This window comes from Cryptotermes secundus, unplaced genomic scaffold, assembly GCF_002891405.2.
Source record: "Cryptotermes secundus unplaced genomic scaffold, Csec_1.0 scaffold816, whole genome shotgun sequence".
In the NCBI taxonomy this organism is placed as follows: domain Eukaryota; kingdom Metazoa; phylum Arthropoda; class Insecta; order Blattodea; family Kalotermitidae; genus Cryptotermes; species Cryptotermes secundus.
Window position 1 is genome coordinate 1,386,857 of NW_019724601.1, and position 15,729 is coordinate 1,402,585.

At 35.6% G+C, this 15,729-nt stretch overlaps 1 protein-coding gene across 24 annotated transcripts in view; it reads right to left on the reverse strand.

The window, feature by feature from the left end:
• The window catches only part of LOC111862456 (longitudinals lacking protein), a 595,591-nt gene that overhangs the window by 341,116 nt on the left and 238,746 nt on the right, over positions 1-15,729 (reverse strand). The window contains exons 5-6 of one of the 24 annotated variants that reach the window (XM_023847874.2): positions 4,030-4,145; positions 2,938-3,554 (exon numbers count right to left, since the gene is read on the reverse strand). The exons of 22 other annotated variants lie outside the window; for them this stretch is intronic. In XM_023847874.2, the coding sequence (XP_023703642.1) occupies positions 3,276-3,554; positions 4,030-4,145 (395 nt within the window). In that variant the 3' untranslated portion in view covers positions 2,938-3,275. Of the gene's footprint in view, positions 1-2,937; positions 3,555-4,029; positions 4,146-13,697; positions 14,817-14,907; positions 15,027-15,729 lie in introns of those variants that run through there. One more of the 24 variants, XM_023847879.2, reaches the window with a different exon arrangement.

Here is a 15,729-nt window from a genome sequence, read left to right on the forward strand (position 1 = left end):
TCACTGATATCAAAAAGTAAGAAAGCAATAATAAATCGTCATAATGACGATCACTTAAAATGTAAGAGCAAACCAGTTCCAAAAACACTGCAGATATCAAATGTTATATAACAGACAGTGTCCAATGTATTATTGGTATAATGAATGAACAACTTTTACAAACCTTCAGATGACTGAATGTGCTAATTGAAAAATGTAGCAGAGTAATAATATATCTGACTTTATATTTGAAACACATTGATATGGTCTCTAGTGATGTGATACTGTGTAGTGTTGTAGATAGGTACCAATGTTCTGGAGGAATCTACTGCCTCCATCCTTCTATAACCTGAACATGGTGGCACCAGATTCCTTTGAAACACCAGTATCAATCTACAGGACTACAAAATACTACATCCAACACAACTGTATCCTCAACACGCGCTGCCACGAAACCCCCAAATCTCAACTGCGGATTTCATTCCTGCCTAGGATTCTTCATAGTTTCCCTCAGATCTTCAAGATGAATCTTAAAACAAACATAAATTCATTTGATACCACTTTAGGATCTCAGAAGGAGACTGAATACTCTGAGAGTTCTATGATTTAGACTTAGCCTCTTCAAGTAGAAAGACAGGATAGCACGTATCAGAGGTTTCTGTCCTGATGGCGAAACCAATTTCCAGCCATTCCATTTCTCTCGAAAACAAGTCACATGACACCAACTGGCCATACTGCCCACTGACACGATGTCCATGGCTTAATTACAGACAACATAATAAAAATGATAGTTCTATGCCATCTGCTACTGCCTGTGCAGCAAACTATGACTTGGAGTCAGTTCAGATTATGGTGTAGCTACAACAAAGAACGAGAAAACATCTTTTGCATGTTTAAATGACTTGTCGGTAAGTACAGCTAGCACTGTTTGGGGTTCATATGAGGTAAATGTCGGGTCAAAGTCAGATGCAACACAGGTGAGCCTATGCAATTGTTTTAACAGTTAGACAGCCTACAACACAAAATATAAGAAGATAAAACCATACCAATATGGCAATATGCATATGCCTTTGCAGGATAAATGTGTCATGGATGTAAGCATATGGAATGATGCCTGTACTGATTCTGCAGGACATCACTGGGAATTAGGTTCACAGTCAGCTTAAAAGTGATTGAGGAAAAAAAAAACTTTCATAGCTGGAATTATGATGTGATCTGACAGTTTTTATTTTGACATAAATCGTACATTTATATGCGAAGATTCGTTTTTTGTTACCATAAAACTGATATTCCTAGTTCCCAAATATACTTATTGATCATATTCTACGATTTTTTTTTAATTTGATAAGAAGAACTTGTATGGTTATGGTTTTAATACAGTATTTCTCAATGTGTGACAAATATCTCAGTAATGAAACAGGAATATATAATATGGCCCTCACAATGACAGCAAATAAATAAAAAGAAATCATAAAATGTAGAACAGTAAACTCTCTGTTTAAGTAACTATACACAGTGCAATGTAATTATGTAATAAAAACAACTTTTCCTGTGAATGAATATGAATAATTTCAAAGCTATTTAAAACACACATGTAAACAAAAACACATATACAATCAATGCTTCTCTTCCAGAGAGAAATATGCCAGTGCTTATATGTGACTGAGGCAGGAGGATTATACTACCTAATAAAAAAAAACTTTTCAAACGTTGACATGAAACTTTAATTTTGCAAACTGCTTTTGCATTTAATTGAAAATGGAACCACTATGACATAGTACTGCATACCACCTACGAAAAACTCCTTAAATACATATAATTACATATAAACACATACTAATATACTTATTACACATTGAAGTGAGAATACATGCTGTACAACCAGGCCATCGGAGTTCAGTGCCTGGTAGGGATAGAGAATTTTCTCTTTTCCGCTGCGTATAGGTTGGCACAATCATGTCAAATGGAGAAATATTAATTCCCAAAAATATCTTCAAAATATTCTGTGAGAGAAACAAGAAAAATAGGTGGAGTGCAGTCTTCTGAATTGAAACATCATGTAGCTCTGAAAAAGCTTGATGTTTCAGAGAAACATATCGCCTACATCTTCAGGGTCAAAGGGTAAGACAAGCAACAAACCAGCAGAAGCAGGCAGCAAGCTGAGCTCGCCTCAACTTGCTCGGCTTCTTCTATGACCATGAAGATGGAAGTAATATGTTCCTCCAAAACATTGGGTTACAATGTTACAACCCACAGTACTGAGCTCTTCATAGTCACCAATGTGAGTGCCTCAAATCCAACAAAGAAAGGTCAGTTCAGAAAAATCTCAGTTGGTGACAGAATACACTAAGAAGTCTATTCCTTGAGGATGATGACAGTAGCACAACCACTCAAGACAGGAGAATCTGGAGAAACAGCATGCAAGGAAAACAAAGAACACACACAAAACTTGGCTTTGGGAGACCACTTTGGTGATCTTTGTATAGCTGGGGGGGGGAGAGAATTTGAGAAACTTTATTTAATTGACTCAAGATATTATCAAATTGCATGTTTTGTGACTAACCATTACATTTCATAAAGCTGGGAGCTTCTTGAGGAGTTCCATCTTATGAGAAACAATGCCATGTAGTATACTGAAAGTCAAGTGATGTTTTGGAGGACCATGTTATTTCCATCTTCAGGACTGAAGAGTAATATAAACAAGAAACCACTGAAGCATGATTCATGGTGGTTTCTTACTTGCCTTACTATTCAACCCTGAAGAGAGATGTGAAATGTCCCTCCAAGACTCCAGTTGACTTTCAACATACAATATGGTATTATAACCCAACAGCTAGAGCTAAAACCATCTATGTTGGAAAGTGAAATCCTACAGGGAGCTTCTTGACCATCTGGTATATGGCGAAATGCAAAAAGACAACCCTGCAAAGTGAATTTAGTTAGCCCTTTCCATCCCCACCCCCCAGCCCCAATCTCCCTCCTACCAGCTGTGGGTGAATGCCAAAATCATAATAAGCACATATGCCAATGACAGGAAGATACAATGCTCCTGCCATTTGTTGCCCTTACACATGTTGTACTGTACTGCAACAGATGTCAAAGATTGTAAAGCACAAAGATAAAACATTTAGCTCAAGATCATCACGTAGCAGTAAGTTCATAAGTTGGTCACAAAAGCCTTCTGACTCTGGGACTGTACAGGAAAATTACAGTGTAGGAAGCCTTTCTTCAGAGAGAGGAGAGTTAAGGGTTAACATTAAATCTGGGGAACTCATAGTGACAGAAGGTATAATTCTCTATTTGAATATGTAGCACCCTTTTCCATTTTGCGCTCTTGCTGAAGGAGTCTCATGAACTAATACAATGTGCTGCTTCAAGTTTCCCTTGAGTTTTGTTTTCTTTGGGCAATATGGGCACTGCCACTGCGGTTCTTTGCCACATTCATATTTTAAATGCTGCTTTAAATTTCCTTTATGCAGATATTGTCTTCTACAGTTAGGGCATTTATATGACTGCTTCCTCAAACTCTCACTGAGTATCTGATTTCCACCTCCACTGAACGAATGTTGAGACATCTGTTAACAAAAGAATTCAATCTGTAGACTTGCAAATTGTGCAGATAAAGAGCAGTATACTTAGCATTGCTGAATTTCCTGCTGTGTAAGATATATAATAATAATCCTTATTCACTCACCAGCCAAAAAAAAAAAATGCAACAACATAGAACTACCAAAAAAAACTTTGTCCAACATGCAAACAAGAAACAAAAATCTAAGAACATCAAAACACCATTTCATCAGAATTAACATCCCACCTAGCAATAAGAGGAGCATTAATTCTAACAGAAACCTAAGTTTCAGCCAAATCTTAACCTCAACAACATCTTNACAAAGCATGACCAAAATACACTACTTTGCTTACAAAGGAGAAAGTAAGAAATATTTTTTCTAAACAATGTAAGTTATATGGTAACTTTTGGGGTCATTTATGAAGGGGCAAAAAATGTCTTACGCACTGAGAAATGCAATAATTTATAGCAACTTTTCTCACCTCCTCTATTTGGCTTATAAGACTGGATGCTGTGATGGTTTCACCAAAGAAACTCTTCACTGTCAGGTTCTCAGATGGGTGTAAACGAGATTCATAATAGGATGGTGAAGTAAGTGCTGAAACAATCATCACAATATAAAAAATTATGATAGAATGACATCAAAGTAATAAAAATAGAGCAGCATTTGCACATAAATCATCTACAACAAATAGAATCTCCTGCTCAGTGAGACGAAAGTTCATGTAACATAGGCAGAAGAGACAATAAAGAGAACAAGATGGTTCACAGTTCCAGGACAAGATTCATTATATCCTGGGGAGGACATATCCACAGGCTCCTCAAAAAGCACAATTAACTGACCCAAGGCACACCTCAGACACCCAGAAACAGGATTCACATCAAGGTATGTGCATGTTAAGAGATGCATTAGTACACTTTATACCAGTTATGATGCAGCCTATATTTCCATACAATCATACAATTCAACTACACTTCTTAAATACACTGGTCTGTTTATTAAATATAATTCAGTTCCATACCATACAACTAAAAACAAGATGAAGACTAAAATAAAAACACTTCCTTGACATTTAAATAACTTCCTGTAATATTATGAACACAAATTGGCAACAGTACCAAAAATATGGTATTGTATCTGGTTTCAGGTCTTATGTAACGTAAGTTATGTGTCATAATCATTAACTCATGGAATTCATTCTACATTTATAGTTTCTTCTGAACAAGAGAAATTTCTTTAAAATGAACAACATGCTACAATTAACAAAATTCAACAGTGTGAATCATCATCACAAAAACCTCAAAACCTTTGCAAATCACTGTCATCTGTAATGTGACACCATATATTCTGGAAGAACCAGCAGCCACTATCATCATGGTACTCTGCTACAATAGGTTCTTCTGAAGTGTCACTAACATTCTATGAGACTACTCTGTATTGTTCACAGTCACCAGCACAATAATCTCAGATCTCACACATTTTAATGGACAAAGATTCATAATTTCTTGTGTTTATCCCATATATTTGGAGTATTATCTCATTCTGATTCACAGTGAAGGTCCCTGCAACTTTTCCACTGTCAGAGAAGAAAAACGTCCAAGCCAGCTGTTTGTCATTAGTTATTTATCATCACATGGCCTGAATTTGGATATTAATGTAATTTTTCATCCACCTACATTTGCTGTTCTTTCTCCTTTAAAACGCAGTCTGAATGTAAAGGAAAGCATTCATTTCTCTCCCAATTTCCTTTTCTTCATTATTTCACAATACCAGAGAAAAATGTCACTGTACTTTGTATCTCATATAGTAGAACAGTTCTACTAACACTAAGAGATTAATATCTTGTTGGATCTGAAGTTCTCATAACTGTGATTGCACATAGTACTGTCTTCTGGGGTATGATGCCATGTAGTCTGGCTGATGTCCACCAATGTTCCAGAGAACCATATTGTCTCCATCTTCAAGGTAGAAGAGTACAACAAGGAAGCAACCAGCAAGTAACACATGGAAAATATGGTTCTGATATAGGCCTGTAAAGAAGACCAGAAAGAAAACAATATGAGCTAGCCCTCATTGGTTCTCTCTCAGCTCCTTTATAGGCCTATATCTGAACCATGTTTCCTGCTTGACTTGTTCATCTTGCTGTTTGTTTGACTTATTTTTTGGGCCTGAAGATGGAGGCAGTACATTCTTCCAAAACATCAATCAACTTCTATCAGACTACACAGTGTCACATTCCAGATGCTAGTACTCTTTAACAACTCTTGTTATACTTCTTACGAAGAATAAATACAGAAACTCAACAAGGCAACAATAGTATAATGGAAGTTTAAGATGACAATTTTGCTCTGGTTCAGTTAATTCTGGTATGGTAAACTGAATAAGGCAGAGATAATATGTGCACAATAAAGCATAACTTTATAAACAATCTCTGACAGCATACCACTAGATAACATTTCACACTGAAACATAGGCTCTACAAAATAAGAACTAAATTGTACCTAACTCAGAGAAATAAATTGCTTTTACTTACATAGTAAATTAATATAATTTGCAAAGTTTCTTTAAACAATATTTGGTTCCCTGTCAAAAAACGTTATTATAGACTGAAGGACAAATTAATAATTTCAATAAAATTTAGTTAAATAAATTCTTAGCCAATAATATAACAAAGGAATAAATCAATTTCAACATTTAAATCATATTAAATAATGTCAATATAATTTCGAGAAGGAAATTATCATTGGTCATGAACAGCACACGCTGACTGTGATAGAAAGGAATGAGTAAATTTTAACATTTGAAATACACTGCTGCTTTCCTGGAAAATGGTTCTTATGTCTTCATTCATTCATTCATTTATTCATTTTCCATAAATGTCCTATTACAATATGGTTCTCCATGTTAGATTTTTGTTTTGATTTTTTGGGACAATATGGACACTGGAATGTAGGTTCTTTGCCACATTCAAGTTTCATGTGGCGCCACAAATTTCTTCTATGTAAATAGTTTCTTCCACACTTTACACAATTAAAGATTTTTTTCCCCAATTTCTGAGTATCACTGTGCAAAGGAGGTCCAACTTCCTTGATTGTGACATCTGTTGAAAAAAAATCTGTGTGAGCTGTGTGAAGACTTCAACCACCTACATACTAACTAATATGATCTATGTACATTACAAAATTCAAGGATTTTAATTCTGGTATGAAAAAACACAAAGGACCAGAAGGTCATCTCCTTCCTTCAAGTAGCTCCAGGGAAAACGTCTGAGACTGTTTTGTGACTGCTACAGATACATGTACAACAATATATGAGGTACAAAACATTTTACAATGAAAGACAGAGCCATTCTACAAGAAGTATAAAAGTAGAATCACATAAATCACAGGGGTGGTCTTGAAGGTGCAATTTCTTATTATGTTCATAGACTGGTGGTGCACTGTCTACAAGCAGACAAAAAGTTGCACCTCAAAGACTGCCCCTCTGAATTATATGATTAGCCAGTGCAATAGAATGCTGAAATATATGTATTAAGAAAGGTAGTATTACTGTCTTCTGGGATGTGATCCTGTGTAGTTTTGGTAGATAGGTAAAAACATTTTGCAGGAACCTCCTGCTTGCCTATATCTTTGGGGTAGAAAATAAGGGCAATGGATTCCTCCAGAACATTGGTCCCTATCTAAAACACTAAAGGAGCCATTCCACAGTTCAATACATTACATTTGTTAATTGTCAGAAAATAATCAAACTATTTCCAGCCTGTCTTTCTCTTTCAGAATAAGACTGAATATTTCTTCAGTTATTTACTGACACCCCCACAACTGCAGATGTTGCACAGCATTGAATGTGACAGAGAGATGCTCATGAACAAAACAACATGCAGATACAGAAAGAGGAAATTGTAGCCTAACTTAATGTACTATTACAACATTTGCTTCCAAAGACTGAGGACAACAACACAAACAACCTCAGTCATGACAGACAGTAATCAAAACGAGATCCAAGCAGAGTGCAAATTGAATAAAAGTCTAGGGTTTTGTGGTAACCTAGTTGATCTTTAGAGTAAGATACCACATTTTGCACCCATACAGAACATATGGTAAAATTATCCTTCTTATGGTAACCTAATATGGGAGTTCCATTTGCTGTCATGTATAAAATTATTACTGGGTAATTTAACTTAGGCAATAATGCTTCCAACACATATGCAAGGCAAGATTGGTTTGAACCTCAGCCAGAACTACCCTGATTTAGGTTTTCGATGTTTTTCCTCAGTTTCTGCGCACAAATGCAAGGATATTATCTTGAAACCAACCACAGCCACTTCCTTCCACATGCTTTCCAATTTGTCATTCATTAATCAACCAGTCATTCAATGCTATATAGCATGGGATACTAAAAGTGTCATTAAACAAAACAAAAAATGAACATAAAATTATTATAATTCATTCGAGATTTGTATTTATGACTTATACTAATGGCCACACAGAATATAAATACAATATATTTAAGATATATATTGCTCCTTCCTTTCCTTTTGTTTGTAAAATTGACTCTCATGTATAAGCATGTGTTGCTTCAAGTTGGCTTTTAGTTTTGACTTTTTAGGGCAGTACAGACACTGGAACTGCGGCTCTTTGCCACATTCATGTTTCGTGTGTCGCCACAAATTCCTTCGGTGTGAATAGCTCCTTCCACAGTTTTCACATGTAAACAATTTTGTTCCCACCTTCTTTATAACAGCAGCTGATTTAATACTGGTTCCACCAACTGAATTCTGACACATCTGTAAGAGAGGCAGCATGTCAGTGCCATGTAAAATGATTTTATGACTGCCAGCACTACCCAGATGATAACTCTTGTCACCACAAGAACCATCAGGTTTTCAGAGGGGTCAGTTTTACAAAAGGTACTATCACTTAGGATACAAATTATAACTTTTTAGAATACTTTCAGTAGTCCACATACTCCCTTTTATCTATTTAATTTTGATTCTTTACAAAAATTCCTGAGGATGGGGTTTATGCCTGCTTGTAGTTGCTTTAAATATGTAAAGCTTAAAAAAATTATACATTAAAATTATGATATATCATTCATTCTGGTAGCTGGATAATGGGGGCAACCTAAAGATAGAGCTGACGAATTTGAGGACCAATAAAGGTGTAAAAAATGCACTTGAAAAATGTATACTCTGTTATAATACAGCTACCTATTCATGTATTGGTAATCTCATTTTTCTTAATTCCCAATTCTCTGCTTTTATTCAAGAAACAGAAATAAAGAAATGTTAATAATACAAATACCTCTCATTAATATTATATGCTTAAGTTAAGTCATTTAATGATACTGCATCAACTACAATATTCTGTACCATAAGATGAGATAAGATTTGAAGTTCTCACAGCTGTGGATGTTAAGGTTAAAATCTTCTTTAATGCAACACCATGTAGTTTGGTACACAGGAACCTATTTACATGGTGTCACATCCTCAGAACAGTGTAATCTTGAGAACAGATTATTAATATGGTGAAGTGAAAGTCTATACAGAAGATATCATTCCAATTTTAAGGCATTATCTAGCATTCATCTGGAATGTTTTGATAAAAGCTCTCAAATGCTCTATCAATATGACATGTTTTTGTGAATACAGTGATAAAACTTAAAGTTCCATAAAAGAGGGGATTTCATGGCTAGCTAACCATCAATGCTCAACAAATGACCTAAACTAAGTAGTTAACATTCCATTCCAGCTTATTGTGGAGTTTTATTTTGATTTGTGGTTTATTTAACATGGTTGGTAGCTCAGTAGCATGTTGAATGGTACAGCATAATTCACTGAAAACAATACATAAAGGGAAAATGCTGTATTTTATATCTCACTGAACATAAAGCAAAAATGAGCACTCACAGATATGCTAGTAGGTTCCCCCACTACTCTGAATACATGCATCAATCATATTGACAATGTTTTGAGACGTGTAAGATTTGCCGGTGTGATGCTATTAGGGTACAGTGTTAAATGGACTACTGTCTAGAATGATTAGTGAATAATAAATTGGAAAGGATGTGGAAGGAAGTAATCATGACCTAATTTGAGGTACTATCCTAGTATTTGCCTGGAGAGGACCAAGAAACCCTGAGTCAAGACAGCTGGCCTATGGGCCATGATAAGAAGCATATTTCAACCACAGACACTTTTTGTTATAAATGACACTTGCATTTACATTAAGTGTGAATTATTAATTCAAATTCCCACCTCTTCCAATTGGTTCACCAGCTGTGCTGCTGTCATGGTTTCATCAGATGGTACCATCTCTGTCATATTTGTGTATGAATGTGATGGACAGTCATATTCAGGCCACTCATAAACTTCTGAAACAATAATTTCCCAAATTAATAACATGACGTACTACCTATGAAGTAGAAATATCCCTGCGAAAATCACCTTTCTATTCTTTATGGATCAGGGTATTTACCCTGTCATGGCTCCAAATTTAACTCTTTTAATGGGTCCATGGTATTTTATTCCTTTCGGAATAATTTATAATCTAGTAATACCACTAACAACATTATAATTAGGCTGTTAATTTTACTGTTGTTAAAAATATATTACTTCATTCGGATATATAGATTATGTTTTCTTGCATAAAAGAAATGGTGCCATCTAACATCTTGAAGTACTGGCTGGAATTCTTGCTTTATATTCAGAAATCCTGAGTTCAAGTTCTAGCTATGAGACAGGTTATAATAAAGTCATAATGTCTTTCAACGTTTTATTTACTTCATGCAGGCAAATTCAAGAATAAAATTTTAAAGTAGACCATTATCAGTTTCAATGATTTCATAACTCAAAATCAATACACATTTGGTACTCCATAATCTATGTAGATGGCAGAACATTACATAAAGTGACAAGTAAATGTCTATTGAAATCTGTGGCTCTCACAGTGTTGGCCATCAACATTACTGCCTTTTGGGACCTAATGTTGCACAGTATAGTAGATGTTCCTTAATGCTTCATGAGGAAAAATCAATAATATACTGTAATCTTCACAATTACTGCCACAAGAACCTTCAGTCTCACATGGTTATCCTTAATGGTTTCTCAATGAGATGTCCACAGATTCAAAAGCCTCTGCTCCAATCTTCTACAATGAGGATGGACATAGCACATTCTGCCAAAAAGTTGGTATGCATTCATCAGACTACACATCACAACCCAGAAGTCAGTGACCTTCAAATGGCTACAGTTTATCAGTACAGTCCATTTCTGAGATGCAGACTCCTATAAAGCAGACTTCACTATTCTTGGTGGTGGAATGATGGCTTCTGTAGAGGGTTTTCAGCATAACATGGGTTTCAGGTCACAGTGGGAGATCAGTGTGCCCACTATTCACATTGTTTTAGTTGTATCAAAGATTACAGACTGTAAGGTGCATAGAAACATCTCCAATAAACCCAACCTTTCTCAAACCAATAACTTCTGCTGGAGCAGCCCAATATCTTACAGCACAAATGCTGCAAGAAATCCACTGAAATCACATCCTTAGATCAGAACCTTTGAGGTCATGAAGTTTAATGTCTTCTAAGATATAACATTGTTTAGTCCCATACATGCTTATTGATTTTCACAGGACTTCACAGTGTTACAACACAGGAAACGGATATTTTCATGGCAACCACCATGAGGAAATCAAATGTTACTCTGATGTCACATTTCATATAAAGACAACAAAAACTGTACTTAACTAATATGTTCTTCCCCTACTGATGATGATGACAATGATAATGATGATGACGATGAACACAACGACAACAACGGTAATATACTTATAGTTGCAAGCATTAAAAAAATTTGAATCAGCTAGGATTCAGTCATACATCTGCACCCAGTTAACCCATGAACTAAATAAATTACATTTCACTGTTAGATCATAAATTTACAATGGTTAAAAAAGATACTAACAACACATGGTCTATATAGCATTGGAAATCTGCAATAGGAAAGTAGCCTTTATGAACTTTGCTTGAAGTCTTTCTTTCATGAAAGAATGAGCTAAAAACTAAACTAAAAACATACAAATAAATGATTAAAAGAACAACTGCAGCTCATATCCTTTGCAGTTAACAAGGCCATGGAATCTGTCCTCCTCAATGCAGCAAGTCTCAAAGTAAGCTCATAAATTTGAACTAAATTAGATTAATATTAAAGTTTATCACCTCAAATTATATTATTTTAAATCCCCCAGAACTATAGGGATGGCAATCAAACTTTAACTTGGGGGTACTGTCATTAGTACTGAAAAATGCAACATTCCATCAGTTGGAACTGTGCACATGAATCATAAAAATTGTCCTATGTAAGGCCAATAAAAGTCAGTATGCTGTCTGTATGAACAATTTTGAAGATCATGTCCATCTCACTGACATTACCTCTATGTGAACTCAAATCCTTTTAAGCAGATGAATACGGATTTCAAAGAATACAGTGGTTTCTTTGGAATGAATTAACCTTAACCTAAAATTAAACAAGCCTTAGAATATGCAAGAATATGTTTACAAATGCCTTTTGCAGAAATGATATTTTCTGACATACCAGTATATGATATTAAAACAAAACTAAATCAAAATTGCAGAATGTCATTACATATAAATTGTAGAAAGTGTAAAACGAATGGGTGAGAGGAGGAATGCATATAGGATATTGGAGGGAAAGCTGGAAAGAAGGAGACCACTGGTAACACCAAGACATAGGTGGGTGAACAATATTAAAATGGATATGATGGAATGGTATGGATTGGATTAATCTGGCTCAAGATAGGGAACAGTGCGAGGCTCTTGTGAACATGGTAATGAACACTCAGGTTCCATAAAATGCTGGGAAGTTCTTGAGTGGCTGCAGAATTGGCGGCTCCTCAAGAAGGACTCAGCTCTGTGAGTGAAAGAATTATAAAGTTTTTGTAGACAACATAACAGCAGTCTCTTTATTTAATGCAGTGGTTACTAAACTAATAAAAAGAATATGTCAGTATAGCCAATTACAGTAATCACAGAGTTTATGTAGAAAATTTACCAGAAACTCAACTGTGTTTTAATTATTAAATTACCTGTATTATCTGTTTAAGCCATTGGCATCTTACATTGATCTGTCCAATAAAAAATGATGACATAATTTTAATTAAAAAGTCACGAACCTCAAAAATTATAACAAAACTTCCCAAATTATTATTCTGACTTTCATCTGATGACATATTTCAGCTGTCAATAGTAGCCATCATCATCCAAACATGCTTAACTGCATCCTCATCAAGGTACAAGAATGGGTTAACCCCATGAACACTCCTTTAAATGGCATCCTATCTGCCCTTGCATCTATGTTTAAATGACAGCAAGTCTTGATGTGTTATCTTAGTTTTATATCTTCTTCAGTAACAATAAATAGAACACTTTCATTGGTCCAACAGATATACACAAGTGCATTAGGATACTGTCAGTTGATGGCAAGATGATATTAGCACATCCTAAGAAAAATTTCAAAGATATCTAGGAGACATTGTGTGACTGTTTGGTCGGAGCAGCCAATCACATCATGCAGTGTGTATTAATTGGCAGTTGATTGATTAGCTATGCAATACATCTAAACGTTTTTCATTTTCAACTGTTTCATCACATCTGTATATTTTAATATGCAAAACAAGCATGAACATCAAGAGATGAGAAACAATAAACAATGTGATAATACAATAAATTTATATTTCCTTGGACAAAAATGAACACTGAAAACAGCATTTTTTTAAATTTTCAAGGTCACAGAACTTGCTGTGCTGCTGATGAAAGCATTTCTATAGTTATCACAAAAAAGTCACAAAAAGTAGCTGTTTCATGTAGTACCACTCTTCAGGCTACACTGAAATCCACAGTTCTTGACCCTGAACTTGTATAATTAAGGATGTTTGTGGGGTAATTACATTACTGAACAATCCTGTCAGTAGCTGACACTATAGAGCATCAAATCATAAGATGATTACTGAATAAAGAACTTGAAGCAAGATTTGAGGCTTTCACGGCGGTGACTATGAAGAAAGCAGTCTTCTGGGATTTGGCACCATGACACGGTGCCAAATGCCAGAAGACTGCTTTCTTCAACTTGAAGCAAGGCTACAAATAATTTGACAGGATCTGCTAATCACTTTTATGATATGCTCAAAATAGTTCACTCCCAAAGATACACTCATCACATTACGTCTCCGATATGCATATTTCTCTTACAGATACACAAATAAAGGACATGAACTATACTGCTTTCAGTTATCAAAGGTGCCATTGCATACCTGTGGACATCACAATTACTGTTTTCATAACCCCTTGAATGATGGGTTGCACTACTGATGTGGTGTTAGGATGAACAAATAAGACTTTGAAATTACAATGACTAAATTACTGTGTTTCTGCCATGGCCAGGGGTAGACTGTTTACAAGTTCAGCAACTAATTCTTAACAATTCTTTTTGCTTCTATAGGGTGCAAATATACAATGAACAAACACATGCTGGACAAGGATGTACTCTAATTACACAACTTATTGAACTACTTGTACTCACAATAATGACTAGTGCAATTTCTAGTAATATAAATAAATTTCCCTGACATAACATTAAATTTTGCACTGTATACATGGTGGAAACTATGAATATAAGATTGAATTGTGGGTCACCGCAAAGAGTTGTATCCAAATTGAGCATCACAATATGAAATTTCAGGTTCTCACAGCAGTGAACTTTATGACTGATCTTCTAGAATGTTATCCACAGGCATACATCTACCAGAATACAAGGTACACCATCACAGAGGATCATAATCTTAATATTCACTCTCATGAAAACATTTCCCCACTGGCTCCTCAGTTAGTACCATCCAACTAAAAGGTAAATATAGCTTAATTCAAGAACAAAAGTGCTAACTTCATAGTTATGAAGAGTCATTAAAACAATAAAAGTAAGTAACACGGTTATTTTCTTTGTTGTTTTCCATCTAAAAGACCTTTATGTACTAATATCACATGCTGCTTCATGTTCCCTTTCAGTTTTGTTTTCTTTGGACAATATGGGCACTGGAATTGAGGTTCCTTGCCACACTCATGTTTCATGTGCTGTCGCAAACTCTTCTGGTGTATGTAACCTCTTCCACAGTTTGGGCACTTGAACATCTTTCTCTCTGACATCTGATCAAAAGATGGCATTCCACTTCCACTGAATGAACCTTCAGATATCTGTTGAAAAAATTAAACCAATAATGAGACTTGACACTACTCCACTAGAAATTATCTGGCTTGAACATCATCTGTGTCAAAACATTCTCACCTCTTCCAACTGGCCCACTATGCTTGCTGCTAGCATGGTTTCACTAACAAATCCCAGTTCTGCAATGTTCATGGATGAAGACAATGGATAGTCACAACTAGAAGATGACTCATGAACTGCTGAAACAGTCATTAATGGAAAGAGTTTCAATCATATTGCACCCACAAACTACTAAAGTAAAGTAAGTAAAGGTATCCCTGTAACTGGCCGTGGAGGCCCATAGGGTTGAGATGTTGAGGTTCTCACATTTTCTAGACAATCGGCTCACAGAGGGCAGCAAGGTTGTCAGCCTTACGTGCCGGTGGCCCTTTACCATTTCCAAGCTACTAATATCATAAACTTGATGCACAATATAATACAGGAGATGATAAAATTTTCTTTCATTCACTAACATCTACATCTTCTTGCCCTTTCTGAGCAACTACACATCACTCAACTGGTCAAGAAGTACCATAACTGTACCATAAAGGAATCATACTATCTTCTTTCATCATCCTCCATAATACACAGATGGCAATCATCCTCTCATCTGAAAAAAACCTGTGCGGCTAAATAAGGAAACAAACGACTTAAAGGAAAAAGAGCAGTATCTCCTTGGACATAACGCCATGTAGTCAGCTGAAAGTCAACCATCATTTCAGAGGACCATGTCTCCTGCATCTCCATAGATGAAGAGTAAGCAAAGCAAAAAACCAGCATAAAGCAGACTGCAAGCAAAGCAAAGGTAACATGTTCATCTGAAATGTCGGTTCACTTCCAATGGACTGCATGGCACTGTATCCCAGAAGACAGAACTTTTCATAACCAATGCAATCCTACAAC